We start from the raw sequence: 15242 nt of genomic DNA on the forward strand, positions 1-15242 counted from the left end.
TTCTATGATAATTTCACATCTGATTTGATGTATTCTTTTTTTAATTATCTTTATTTAAATACCGTGATTACAAATATAATTGCAGTTGTATGATTACAGTCATGTAAAGAACACCCCTCTTCACCAGTGCAGGATTCCCACCACCAATTTCCCAGATCTACCTACTCCCACCCCCCACACCTGTACTCGAGACAGGCTTTCTTTTTCCCTCATTCATTCATATTGTTATGATAGGTTTCAGTGTAGTTATTTCTCTAACTGCACTTATCATTCTATGTGGTGAGCTTCATGTCATGAGCTGCACCTACATGGGAGGAGGGGGGGAAGTAAGGGTTGGGACTGAGGCAGTAAAATATTAGAAATGAGCTTTGTAGGGCAGTTTCAAGGTCCCAATACAAGATGGATATTATGGATATATAGAATACATGCACACAATACTATCAATATGAAAACAAAGAGAAAAAATTTCCACTGTCTGTTCCAACATAAACCAGTGCTAGAACAGCCTGCCCGCCTCCCAGAGCGCATTCCCATTAGTGTAGGGAGAGATGGGGGAAAGCCTGTTGACCCCTATAGAGTCCACCTAGACCGGTGCCCAGGGAAAGACTGAAGTCCAGGGGAGAAAAACCAAGCCAAGCCAAATGTCTGCCCACCCTCCTCCCCATGCACCTCCTCCCTGGAGTACAGAGGGAGTGGGGAAGCCTGAGGACCACTAAGAGTCCACCTGAACCCACTTCTGGCCATCTGAGCTGGCACCCAGGGAAGGCCTGGAGCCAGGGGAAAAAGACAAGGACGGCTGGGGGCCTGCCAAGCCTCCCAGCACTCCCCAGGCTAGGGAGACAGGCTCTGGTATGGGGCCTTGATGTATTCTTAACAGGAAGTCAGTCTTAAAATTATGGGAGCTTGAGGAACTGTGGAGCTGGGGCAAAGAGCTCATAGAGCGACATTGGTGGTTTGTAGGTGTGGCTGCTGGGACTTCTGGAAGTATCGAAGCGTTCGTCGGATGTGGTTCAACTCTGGCTCCAAAGAGTGCCTGGAGATGCCAGCCACAAGACCAACATACCTGGAGTTTATGGAAGTTAGGAGTCTGCAGAGACTAATGGAAAAGCAGCGAAGCTAGGCCATTGGTGTGGCAGCAGATGTAGGGTGGGTCTGTGTATGCAGTTGCCAAGGCTTCAGCAGATTGGGGGACCTAACCCAGCCCCTCCTGAGGGGTCCCAGTGCAATCAGCTGGAAGACTCATATATCCATAAGTATTTGCTGCTATTTTTTGTCTTACACACAGCTAACCTAGGTTTACTCCCAGGTACCTGTGATTTTGCCTCTTTTCAGTTTGCTGTTTTGTTTTTGAGCCACACCCAGCAGCACTCAGGGATTACTCCTGGCTCTGCACTCAGAAATCACTCCTGGAAGGCTCAGGGGACCATATGAGATGCCGGGGATCAAACCCAGGTCCATTTCCGGTCGGCAGCATGCAAGACAAATGCCCTACTGCTGTGCAATCCTCAGGGCCCTCTTTTGAGAGTTTTGCCTCTCTTTTGAGTTAAATCTATGGCAATGGCCATTTGGGCAGAAATGATGTTTGGCTCTATATCATGAAAGTGGCTCTCAGGACTTCTGGAAGTGCAGATATGTGGGGAGAAGACCCTGCCAGGCTCCCAAGAGTCCCTGGAGATGTCAACCAAAAAAAGCAGGCAGATCTGGAGTTTCAGGTGGCTAGGAGGAGCTTATGGGTTTTAAATTTTAATCTTCTTGATATTATTATACATTTCGCCAGAAAAGATAAAAATGTAGATTTCTGCTATGTGTTTCATAAGTCTCAGTGAAGTAAGTTCTGACCCCAAAATCGCCCACTAATTTCTGGAACTAGGAGACAATTTAATCAATCTGTGAATGCTGTCATATAGTGTTATTAGAAATATAAGAGGGGTTTTTGGAGCAAAGACTGGTGACATTTACGTAGTGAAATAGAAACTTGTATTGTCTGTGGAGAGGTCTTAACTCAGAGCTAAGGAAATTCACTGATTCACCTCAATAAAGAATGGCTTTATGCTAAACCGTGGTTAGCGAAGCCATTTCTGGTGGTGGTTATGGTTAGTGGAGTCTAAGATCAGTAGTCGGCAACCTTTTTTTCAACTGAGCCAAATCTCACCAAAATCACGGCTGAAATTTATTTTGAGGCGCACACGACAGAGGCTAGGAGCAGAGTCCTGACTCCTGGAGCAGCCGCCCGGCACACAGAAGAGCCAAATTAAAAGTGTAAAGAGTCGCAGGTTGCCGCCCACTGGTCTCAGTCATGATTATAATGTTGCTTCACCTGATTTCTTGGTATCATAAAATAATTTTTCTTTGGTCTCATCTTTTTCTACCTTGCTCCTCTCAGACACACCTTCCTCCCTCGTGCATATTCATATTAGCTACTAAAAACATTTTCATCACTGCCTGAATGTCTTATACTCTCTTACTGCTTTTTTTCCTACACTATTTCATCAGTCTATAATGTTCTTTCTTTTCTCTTTTTCCTTAAGTTTCTATCAGAGACTCAAACTTAATCAAAGAGTCTCTATTGGAATTATACACATGTTTAGTTTAGTTTTCTATAAACTTACTATCTTTTATGAGTCAGGAACTCTCCTCTTTACTCAGGATCGCTTCAGGCAGGCTTCATGGGGCCATATGTGGTGGTACCAAGGATTGAACCCAGGTTTACAGCATACCAGGCAAGTGCACAACCTGCTGTACTAACACTCTGGCCCCTCAATTTAATTTTTTAAAATCACTTTTCTAGGGCTGGAGTAGTATACAGCGAGTAGACTATTTACCTTGCACATGGCCAACCCAGGTTCCATTCCTAGCATCCCATATGGTCCTCTGAGCATTATCAGGAATAATTCTTGAGCTCAGAGTCAGGAGTTAAACCCTGACCTGGTTTCCATCAGGGTTGGACCCTGAAAAGATCACTTTTTTGATGGTTGAAGAGACAACACAGGGTTAAAGGCACTTGCCTTGCACACAACTGACCAGGGTTTGATCCCTAGCACTATATGATTCCCCATCACCATTAGGAGTGACCCCCAATCACCAAGCTAGAAGTAACACTGAGCATACAAAGTTTGAATCCCCCCCAAAATCAAAATAATTATTTTAATTAAAAGAGGATAAAGGGTAGGGAGACAGCTCAAAAGATTGGAAGGCATGCTTGCATGAGGGAGACACTAGTTTTTAGAACCCTAGGGTCTAGCTTCAATACCATATAGTTCCCCAGTATTGCCAAGAATAACCCTGAAACTTTGAGCCAGGAGTAGATTCTGAACATCACTGAGAGTGGCCCCAAAGGAGGGAGAGAGACAGAGACAGAGAGACACAGACAGAGAGAGGAGAAAGGGGGGGACTGTTTTCAAATATCATATTATGGACAATCATTTTATGTCATAGCAACAATCTCTTTGTTTTGTCTTGTTTTGGTTGGGGGGCCACATTCAGCTGTGTTCAGGATTTATTCCTGGCTCTGTGCTAAGGGCTCACTACTGAAGGTGCTCAGGGGACCATAAAGGGCACCATGTATCAAACCTGAGTCGGTCACCTGCAAGTAGACCCCACTATCCTATTGTTCTGGCCCCTCAATAAACTTATTTTGGGATGCCTAGGATTGAAGCCAGGGTCTCACCCGTACAAGACAAGTGCTCTACTACTGAGCCACATCTCAGGCCCAGCAGTAATTTTATTTCAATTGATTAAACACTTCAAAGTGATTACTGAGGCAATAGCACACTTTATTGGTCCTTATTGTTTTATGTTTTGATAACATCATAAACTCATGAAAGACCCCCTCCCAAAGAGTGCTGGGGAGAGAGTTCAAAAGACTGGCACACGATGCGTATGTTGGAGGCTCAATCTCAATCCCTGGCACTTCATGATCTCCCGAACACCACTGGAAGCAACTCCAGTGCACCAAGCAGAGAGAAGCAACTTAGTACCCCCAAGTGCAAACCAATCAACCCCTGTCCTCACCACTCCCAAAGGCCCCAAATAAATGAATCTGCTACTTTGTGCTTTTGTTTTTAAACTTTGGAATATGGATATATACAATTTTCAAATGTCCACACTTTTAAAAATATAAAAATGTTGGAACTTACACACATAGATTTTGCATTTTGAATGCTTTTATGTTGTATCTGGAAATTAGACTACGCTGATGCCTCCATACTTTACACTTGTAATCAGCGCAAATGTTCTGAATCCTAACAATTGCTTCTTTCCGATAAAAGAATCAAGGTCGAGGTCAATTGCTTCTGGATGCAGTGGCTTCCTGGAATCTGCTGTGTGTCAGCCGGATCCTCTCAGAAAAACTGGAGGACAGCAGGACAATGGCTTCACTGTGATTCCACAAAAGCCAGAGATTCATCGTACAAAACTGCAAGAAGCAGCAATCTCCTTCTGCAACCAACGCTCCGCCATTCCTTCTAGAAAAACCACAACAGCTCAGGGGAGACACACTTGGTCCTTCTCTTCCCAGGTATCAATAACTGCCTTGCCACACTGCTCAGATGTCATTCTCTCTGCAGGATAGTCCCAGCTCATCACCCTGAAGTGGAGAGGCTCAGAAGCACGCCCAGGAGGAAAGTTTTCTGCCTGACTTTCCTCGATTTGGGAGCTCAGAGTCAAGAACAGTTTTTGGTCAGCCATTAACTGGGGAAGCTTTTTCACCTACTTTGGAGGCTTTTTTCGTGTTACAGGGCATCGTAGCGGTCGTGATCCACAGTGGATTGTGTGTAGGAAGAGCTGGGGGTGTCAGAGGAAGAAGCCTGGAGGAATCTGCAGTCTTGGCAGAACCCTAGAGGGCCCTTACAGCTCTTGAAGAGCTTCACAATGTATGTGCGGAATTTCTCCCCCAGAAAGAAGTAAATGATGGGGTTCAGGCAGCAGTGCACAAAAGCCAGCGTCTCGGTGGCCTGGAGGGCGTAGTCCAGATGTCTTTCCAAGGCACAGTCCTGAAGGATCTCCAGCTCCACAAGACTTTCCAGGAACAGGACCACGTTGTAGGGGGTCCAGAATCCCAGGAAGAGGACCACAACGGCCAAGATCATCTTGATGGCCTTGTTCTTCTTCTCGTTCTTACACTGCTGCAAGGTCCTGATGATCTTGGAGTAGCAGAACAGCATGACCGCCATGGGCAGCACCAGCCCCAGAACGTTGATCTCCAGGGAGCTCAGGACCTTCCACCCGGTGGCGTTGGAAGCAAACTTGATTTTGCAGGAGGTGTGGTTGCGCTCCGAGTAAGAAGTGCTGAATAAGAGGTTGGGGAGGGCGGCGATGATGGCCACTGCCCATGTGGCCACGCTGGTGAGCACCCCATATTTGACAGTTCTCGCTTTCAAGGAGAATACCGCGTGCACAATGGCCAGGTAGCGGTCAATGCTCATGAGCACGATGAAGAAAATGCCGCTGAAAAAGCCCACCAAGTACACCCACGAGATCATTTTGCAGAGCACAAGGCCAAAGACCCACTGGTCTGCAGCGTAGTAGCCCCAGAAAGGGAGCGAGAAGACGAAGAGCAGGTCCGAGACGGCCAGGTTGAGAAGATATACATCCGTCATGGATTTGAGCCTCTTGTATTTGAAGAGGACCAGGACCACAGTCGCATTGCCAAGCAGACCAAACAGAAAGACCAGGGAGTAGAGGGGTGGCAGGAAGAGTCCCCCAAAGGCCTTGATGCCTTCTTTGGTGCAAGGTTGGGGGATACCGTCATAGATGCTGTAATAACTGATTTCATCTATAGTGGTGTCTGCTATTTCCGTGGGATTCATTTTCGTCCCAAGTAGGGTGGGAGCCCCAACAGAAGCTGCTAAAGGAAGAGCAAAGAGGATTTCTTTATTTTTTTTTGTTTTGTTTCAGGGTCACGCCTGGCGGTGCTCAGGGGTTACTCCTGGCTCAACTCAGGAATCACTCCTGGCAGTGCTTGGAGACCAGGGTTCAAACCTGGATCAGCTGGGTGCAAGGCATATGCCCTCTCCACTGCTCTATCTCCCCAGTTCCACAAACATGATTTCTATAAAAACAAAATCCGGGGCCGGAGAGATAGCATGAAGGTAAGGCGTTTGCCTTGCATGCAGAAGGATGGTGGTTCGAATCCCGACATCCCATATGGTCCCCCCGAGCCTGCCAGGAGCAATTTCTGAGCATAGAGCCAGGAATAAAACCTGAGCGCTGCCGGGTGTGATCCCCCCCCCCCAAAAAAAAAGATATCCAATACAGGTAGGGCTGAATGAAAAGCACAGCTTCTCACTATGTGTCCCAAGTCTTGGTACACCCCAGCTCTACCCTTTCCACACCAAGGGGAGCCATAACTCGCCAGGTACTGCAGCCAGGTCAAGCAGAGTCCAAGCCCTGCTTGCCATTTTCCTTAGTCCTCAGCTGGGCACAAGTAAAAAAAAAATCAAATAAAAATATCTACTTTCTAGACAGCCAGAGTGACAGCACAGTGGTAGGTACGGTGTTTGCCTTGCAAGCGACCAACCTAGGAAGAGCTTAGGGTCCTAATCTTGCAAGAAGGTGTCCTGAGTTCGATCCTTGACACCACCAGGAGTGATCTCAGAGGACAGAGCCAGGAGTGATCCCAGAGCACTGTCAACTAAAACATTAAGCAAAATAAAACTGCTTCTTCCCCAGCTGCCTACCTAAATTGGCAGCTAAAGCCAAACCTTCTGAACGAGCACACAGCTTACAGTCACCTTCGTTTCCTCTCTGAGTGGCTAGATGAAAGGGTTTCCGTATGTTCACATGGGAATCAGAATGAGTCGAGACAAAAGGCTTTCAGATTAAAGCCCCTATATTCATATTAAAGCTCCTCTTGGGGCTGGAGAGATAGCACAGCGGCGTTTGCCTTGCAAGCAGCCGACCCAGGACCTAAGGTGGTTGGTTCGAATCCCGGTGTCCCATAGGGTCCCCCGTGCCTGCCAGGAGCTATTTCTGAGCAGACAGCCAGGAGTAACCCCTGAGCAATGCCGGGTATGGCCCAAAAACAAAAAATAAATAAAAAAAAATCAAAACTTTGCTGGTACTGGTCTGCATTCACAGAATAGCTGGGATGGCACTTGCTTCACATGTGGCCAAACCCTGGTTTGATCCACAGTCCACAGGGCACTGCCAGGAGTGGGAGTGATTCTGAGTGCAGAGCCAGGAGTAAGGTCTGAGCACTGCTGGGAGTGCCTTAAAACCAAAGAAAAAGAAAAAAAAAATCACTCTGTGATCACAGGGGGAAATATGGGTTCTTCCTGCAAAGAGGTGCTGAAGATTTAGTGTCTTGCAGGATCCTCCCAAAAGTAGTCTCTTAAATGTGTATCTTATACACCAGCTAGTACAGGGTTAAGGCCTTTGGCCTGCTTCAATTCTTAGCATTGAATATAGTCCCCTGAACACCACTGGGAGAAATCTCTGAACCCAGAGCCAGGAATAGCTCCAAACATAGCTATCCATGGCTCAAAAAGATCCTGCCCAGCGGTCCCAATAAATTTCTAGTTAAAAGGACAATTCTAGGGGCCAGAGCGATAGTACAGTGGTAGGGCATTTGCCTTGCATGCGGCCAACCTAGGCTGGACCCGGGTTCAATCCCTGGCATCCCATATGGTCCCCCAGCCTGCCAGGAGTGACTTCTGAGCACAGAGCCAGGAGTGACCTCTAAGCATTGCCGGGAGTGGCCAAAGCAAAACAAAAAGGACAATTCTAGACTTTCCTTGCCATTACATGAAACTAGAGTTAAAAAAGTTGACAAACAAAATTAAACGCAGCCGGGATATGCTTGAATTTATTCTTATTCTTGTGGTGTTACGTGGCCAAGGAGTGTTAATAGAAGCCCAAAGAAAATAAGTTTCTTCCTTTAATAAAAATTCTCTGTGGAAAGACCAAAGACATAAAATTCTTATCTTGGACAAAGCAATATCACAGCAGTAAGGAATTTCCTTGCACATGGGTGACCCAGGATGGATCTGGGTTCTATCCCCAGTGTCCCATATGGTCCCCTAAGCCAGGGGCAATTTCTGAGCACATAGCCAGGAGTTACCCCTGAGCATCGTCGAGTGTGGCCCCAAAACAGAGAGAGACAGAGACAGAGAGAGACAGAGAGAGAGAGACAGAGAGAGACAGAGACAAAGAGAACATTTCTCTAGCTTCTGAGTTTGTGGCCTGACATGGGTGCTGCAGGGGGCAAACCTCCGAGTCTCATGGGCCCGGAGAGATAGCACAGTGGTGTTTGCCTTGCAAGCAGCGGATCCAGGAGCAAAGGTGGTTGGTTCGAATCCCGGTGTCCCATATGGTCCCCCGTGCCTGCCAGGGGCTATTTCTGAGCAGACAGCCAGGAGTAACCCCTGAGCAACGCCGGGTGTGACCCAAAAATACCAGAAAAAAACAAAAAAAATAAAACAAAAAAACCTCTGAGTCTGAATGCACATGAGGGCGATGGTGTGACCCACTATGAGACCCCCGTGTAGACGAGCTCCCAGGAATGAGGAGAAGCTCATGCACAGATGGTGAGTGAGCCTTAAGTTTTCAGGGCTCCCCAGGTCCTCGCAACCTTCTAGAAAGCAGTGTCTGGCCTGAAGCCCCAGCCTGGCTCTTCTCTCTCCACACTTACCTTGCTCTCCTGAGGTGCCTGAGTTCGCTGTGGGAGGCTCACAGCTTGCGAAGGCAGCTGCCTTTGAAGAAAGTGGGGCTTCCTGTGAGCAGGGCCTCAGCCCCCGCCCATCCAGGCTGAGTTCAAGCAGGTTTTGGATTAGAGTAAGAGCAGAATATGAATGACTCTGAGTCACTCTTTTCTCCAAATTGAAAGCTAAGAGCTGTGGTGGTGGTGGTGGTGGGTAGAGAGGGTGCTGCTAGATTAAAGAGAAAAAAGAAGCATGCATTTGAAAGAGAAACATTTTTATTTTTAAAACTACTTCACGTTTTGTTTGTTTGTTTGTTTGGGTTTTTTTTTTTTTTTTTGAGTTTTGGGCCACACCCGGCGGTGCTCAGGGGTTACTCCTGGCTGTCTGCTCAGAAATAGCTCCTGGCAGGCACGGGGGACCATATGGGACACCGGGATTCGAACCAACCACCTTTGGTCCTGGATCGGCTGCTTGCAAGGCAAACGCTGCTGTGCTATCTCTCCGGGCCCACTACTTCAGTTTTTTTTTGTTTTGTTTTGTTTTAGTTTTTGGGCCACACCCGGCAGTGCTCAGGGGATACTCCTGGCTGTCTGCTCAGAAATAGCTCCTGGCAGGCACGGGGGACCATATGGGACACCGAGATTTGAACCAACCACCTTTGGTCCTGGATCAGCTGCTTGCAAGGCAAACGCCCCTGTGCTATCTCTCCGGGCCCTACTTCAGGTTTAAAATAGATCCTTTGGGGGCCGGGCGGTGGCGCTAATGGTAAGGTGCCTGCCTTGCCTGCGCTAGCCTTGGACAGACCGCAGTTCGATCCCCCGGTGTCCCATATGGTCCCCCAAGCCAGGAGCAACTTCTGAGCACATAGCCAGGAGTAACCCCTGAGCGTTACTGGGTGTGGCCCAAAAACCAAAAAAAAAAAAAAAAATAGATCCTTTGAAGGGCCGGAGAGATAGCATGGAAGTAAGGCGTTTGCCTTGCATGCAGAAGGTCGGTGGTTCGAATCCCAGCATCTCATATGGTTCCCTGAACCTGCCAGGAGTGATTTCTGAGCGTAGAGCCAAGAGTAACCCCTGAGTGCTGCCAGTGTGACCCAAAAACCAAAAAAAAAAAAAAAAAATCCTTTGAGAGGCCAGAGCAATAGCACAGCGGGTAGGGTGGTGATCTTGCATGCAGCCAACCTGAGTTCTATGCCCTGCATCTCATATGGTCCCCTGCGCCTTCCAGGAGTGATTTCTGAACACAGAGCCAGGAATAACAAAGGGAAGCTGGGTATGACCCAAAAAATAACAAACAAACAAAAAGTTCCTCTGAGGGTCCACCAAGATAGTACAGAGGGTAGGGCATTTGCTTTCTAGGTCAACCCAGATTTAAATCCCAGCATACCATAGAGTCTCCCAAGCACCACTAAGAATGATCCCTGAAGAAAGAACCAGGAGTAAGTTCTGAGAACATCCACATGTGGCCCAAAGAAAAGAGAGGAAAAAGAAATTAAATATTTCCAGTACAATGTATAGGATGTTTCCTTCCATGCAGCTGACCTGGGTTCAATCCCTCAGCATCCCATATGGTCCCCTGTAACCCTTCCCCCAATCTCCTGTTTCCCTTATCTCTTCTTTTAGTATGTCAAAATCCACCTGGATTACAGGGCCTTCCCCCACCCTAGTGGGTAGGGTTCTGGATAGTAAAGAAAAAGTCCTGGCTTTGGGCTGGAGGAGAAAGCACATGGCTTACGCAGCACAGGACAACATGAGCACATGGCAGAGAGACTCATGGCAGAGAAAGGCCGTGAGGAATAAAGCAAGCTGACACCACTGAATATCTTTTCTGATTGCTGTGTATTATTTCTCCACCACCACCCTGCATCATCAGCCTATTAACTCAATGGCTTAACTGTTCCTGAGGCAGTCTCATCCAACTCGTGGACTTTATATTTTAATTTTTATTCTACAGTGCCAAAAGCACTACCAGGAGTAATTCCTGAGCATTGCCAGATAGGGCCAAATGAATACATGAAATAGCTCCTTTGAAGACCAGAGAAAAAGAATAGCAGGATGGTTCCCTGAACACTGATGGGGTGATTTGTAAACACAGAGTCAGGAGTGATCTCCAAACAAAGATCCAGAAGTGAGCCCTAACTAAGCACTAACAAGTGTGACCCAACAACCAAAATCTCCCCCCCAAAAAATTATGGTATACACAACACACCAGATAAAGTGCCAATTTCCAAAATATATGAAGCTCAACAACAACAACAACACAACAACAACAAAATAAGCTCGCCAAGACAGGCAGAGTGGCTAGAGAGATAATACTGTGGGTAGGTCTTTGCCTGGCATGCAGCCAAACCCAGTTCGATCCCTGGCACTCCATATGGCTCCTCGGTTCACCAGGAGTGATCCGTTAGCGCAGAGTCAGGAGTAACCCCTGAGCACTGTTGGCTGTGGCCATTCCTCCCCCACAAAAAAGACAGACACAGTAGACACTTCCCTGAGAGTATGATATGGTCTTTAGGCACATGAAAAGTTTCCATTGTCACTTAATTTTCAGGGGAATGAAAATCAAATGGCAACAGGATATCAACTCTCACCAGGGTGAATGGCATATGTTGAAAAGAGTGGAACAAATGTTGGTGGGAAGGCAATGAAAAATAAACATCACTATTGGTGGGAATAAAAAATAGTAAGGAGAGTTCTCAAAAAAAAAAAAAGTAAGACTAGAATCCAACAATTCCATTTCTTGGTATCTAGGCCCCCAAATCTAAAACATTAATTTTAATATATGCAGGTCTATATTCATGCATCATGAAGTACAATGCTAGGATATGAAAACAATCCAAATGTCCAACTAATAAATGGAGAAAGAGATTGTGGCACACACACACACACACACACACACACACACACACAATGGAATACTATACTATGCAGCTGTAAGAAAGATGATATCTTGCAGTTCACTGCAACTTGGAACTGGAAGTCATGCTAAGTGAAATAGGTTAGAAGGAGGCAAACTAATGCAAATTGTCTCACTCATCTCTGGAATTAAAAAAAAATAAAGACTGGGGCCGGAGAGATAGCATAGCGTAGGGCCTTTGCCTTGCAAGCAGCCAATCCAGGATGACGGTGGTTCGAATCCCAGCATCCCATAGGGTCCCCCTGTGCCTGCCAGGAGTGATTTCTGAGTGATTTCAGGAGTAACCCTGAGCATTGCTTAGTGTGACCCCAAAAAACAAACAAAAAAATAGACTATGGAATAGATAGAATCAAAAACTAATAAATCTTCGACCCTGGATTACAGAACTGAGATTCCCAAGCAGGTGGAAGGAGGTTGAGGGGATGACGAGATGGACTGGTACAATTGTACCACATTGTACCAGTAATTGTGCACATCAAACCATTATCACTGACATTGTGTAAACACATGACACAAGTGAGAATAATTTAACATGTTTTGGGTTTGTATTTTTTATTTTGGGTTTTTTTGGGAGGGCACACCCGGCAGCACTCCAAGGTTACTACTCGTGGCTCTTTGCTCAAAAATCGCTCCTGGAACAGGCCGAAGAGATAGTATGGAGATAGGGCATTTGCCTTGCATGTAGAAGGACTGTGGTTCAAAACCTGGCATCCCATATGGTCCCCTGAGCCTGCCAGGAGGGAGGGAGAAAAGGAGGGAGGAAAGAAAGGAAGAAAAGAAGGGAGGGAGGGAGGAAGGAAGGGAGGAAGGAAGGGAGGAAGGAAGGAAGGAAGGAAGGAAGGGAGGGAGGGAGGGAGGGAGGGAGGGAGGGAGGGAGGGAGGGAGGAGAGGAAGGAAGGAAGGAAGGGAAGGAAGGAAGGAAGGAAGGAAGGAAGGAAGGAAGGAAGGAAGGAAGGAAGGAAGGAAGGTAGGAGGGAGGGAGGGAGGGAGGGAGGGAAATAAGTCTTGTTTTTGCAAAATAATTTACTGTTCTAGAAAAATACAAAGAGCTGGGAAACAGTTCAAAGAAGTGACCCAATATTTTTATATATGGGGCCTCAGGTTTAATCTCTGGCACTTCACGGTTCCTAGCACCACTAGGTTTTTGCCTTTAGATAGTTTTTGCTTCCAGGAAGGGTTTCAGAATTGAATAATCCCTCCCAACTCAAGAAAAACTCAAATTGGGGGCCAGAGAGATAGCATGGAGGTAAGGCATTTGCTTTTCATGTAGAAAGACGTTAGTTCGAATCCCGGCATCCCACATGGTCCCCTGTGCCTGCCAGGGGTGATTTCTGAGCATAGAGCCAGGAGTAACCCCTGAGCGCTCCTGGGTGTGACCCAAAAACCAAGAAAAAAGAAAAAAGAAAAAACTCAAACTGGTAATAGTGCCTATTTGAAAGATAGAGGAATCCATAGAAAGGAGGCGGTAAACCCACAGCAGCAAATAGCTGCATTCGTGGCATTTTCTTCAACACCATATTTCCCTTGACTGTTACTGAAAGCTGATCAGAGAGAAACAAGTCAACAAACATTTTTAGGGCAAACCTTCCCCCAAACCAAAGGAGGATGCTGTGTGGCAGACACAGGTCAAGGGAGAGGAAAGCCAGCCTGGGACTACAGCACTCCCTGGTGGGTTAAACCCGATTCTCCACGTATCCCAGAGGTTGCAGGCAGGCCAGAAAGGAGCTTGTATTCTGAGAGTGGGTGTGCATGAGAAGGGAATAGGATCGGCTCAGTGTCCTGGTTTCTCTGAATAATCCTGTGGAAATGGTTTTTTGGGGGTGGGGTTTTTGCTTTAGTTTTGAGGCCACACCCATTGGTGCCCAGGGATTACGCCTGAAGGGCTCTGGGGAATCATATGGAAAGTCACAAGAGATCAAACCTGGGTCAGTAGTATGTAAAATAAATACCCTCCCGGGGTATTGCTCAGCCCTTAAAGCTTCATTACCACCGTTAGTTGTCTGACTTGATAAGATAAGCTTGCTCATTTTCAATAAAATGTCTATTAAGGGGCCGGAGAGATAGCATGGAGGTAAAGCATTTGCTTTGCCTGCAGAAGGTCGGGGGTTCGAATCCTGGCATCCCACATGGTCCCCTGAGCCTGCCAGGAGCGACTTCTGAGCATAGAGCCAGGAATAACCTCTGAGCCTGGCCATGTGTGACCAAAAATGTCTATTAATAATTTTGAATATCATTAATTAGGGCTGCAATGATACATAGCAAATAGGGCTTGCCTTGCATGAAGCCAAGTTGGGTTCAAATCCTGACACCTCCTAGAATCCTTGTTTTGTTTTGTTTTTGTATGTGTGTGTTTTGCCACTCCTGGCTCTGTTCTCAGAAATCATTCTTGGCAGGCTCAAAGGACTATGTGGGATGCCAGGGATAGAACCCGGTTCCATTCGGGTCTACCACATGCAAGGCAAACACCCTACCGCTGTGCTCTAGCCCCTCATCTGGTCCTAGAACCACCATGAGTATAGTCAGGATCAAGCCCCAGAACACTGCCAGGTATGGCCCCAAAATAACAATATATATGTATATATATATCAATAATCATAAATTATAGCTCACTTTCAAGTAAAATGGGATTTTATATGAATTCTAGAATAGATTAGGTTTTCCTAATTTTCCTAACTTCCTAATTTCCTGTTTGATCAAGGAATTCTTTTTTTCTTTGTTTTGGTTTTTGGGCCACACCCATTTGATGCTCAGGGGTTACTCCTGGCTAAGCGCTCAGAAATTGCCCCTTGCTTGGGGGGACCATATGGGATGCCAGGGGATCGAACCACGGTCCTTTCCTTGGCTAGCGCTTGCAAGGCAGACACCTTACCTCTAGCGCCACCTCGCCAGCCCCAAGATCAAGAAATTCTTAAAACTTGAGACAGCAAACATCTCAAAAATTATTTTTGTTCAGGGCAACATTTACAATAGTGTTAACATTTGTGTTATTGATATAGTTATTTCATCCATGACCTACCTACAAAGTGCCCATTGTACTCTCTCTCTCTGGCCCCAGGATTAGGGACCTTTATTTTTTTTTTCACACCCAGTAGTACTTAGGGTTATTCCTGATGCTGTGCTCAGAAATTACTCTTGGCAGTGCTCAGAGAACCATAAGGGAAGCTGGGGATCAAACGCATGCTGGCTGTGTACCACACTGTGTACCTTACCTGAAGTACTATTCTTCTCACCCCCAGATCTGGGGCATTCTTTTTGTTTTGTTTTGGTTTGGTTTTTGGGCCACACCTGGCAGAGACGCTCAGGGGTTACTCCTGGCTCTGCACTCAGAAATTGCTCCTGGCAGTTTGGGAGACCATATAGGATGTCGGGGATCAAATCTGAGTCCATTCTGAGTCATCCGCATGCAAGACAAATGCCCTACCAGTGTTCTACCACTTTGGCCCCCAGATGTGGGACATTCTTGTCATCACTGCACCAGGGGCTTGACAGTGAAAAGTAAACAGGATGTCTTTACAGTGTTTTTGTGGTACGACCTTATTTTTCCCAAAAGGCCAAGTGGTCCCACCATAGCTTTTGCACCATAGTGCAAGTAACAACAGTGCAGTACTGTAGCTGGAGCAATAGTACAGCAGATAGCGCATTTGCCTTGCATGCGGCCAGGTTCCATCCCCGGCATCTCAAACGGTC

At 46.6% G+C, this 15242-nt stretch overlaps 1 protein-coding gene across 1 annotated transcript; it reads right to left on the minus strand.

Moving 5' to 3' along the window:
* Positions 1-4685: 4685 nt before the first annotated feature.
* CCR4 (C-C motif chemokine receptor 4) lies at positions 4686-5807 on the minus strand. The gene has a single exon (XM_049766431.1). It carries the CDS (start codon positions 5805-5807, stop codon positions 4731-4733), a length of 1077 nt encoding a protein of 358 aa, XP_049622388.1. The 3' UTR covers positions 4686-4730.
* Between the last annotated feature and the right edge of the window lie 9435 nt (positions 5808-15242).

The sequence above is a fragment of the Suncus etruscus genome, chromosome 20, assembly GCF_024139225.1.
Source record: "Suncus etruscus isolate mSunEtr1 chromosome 20, mSunEtr1.pri.cur, whole genome shotgun sequence".
Classification (NCBI taxonomy): Eukaryota; Metazoa; Chordata; class Mammalia; order Eulipotyphla; family Soricidae; genus Suncus; species Suncus etruscus.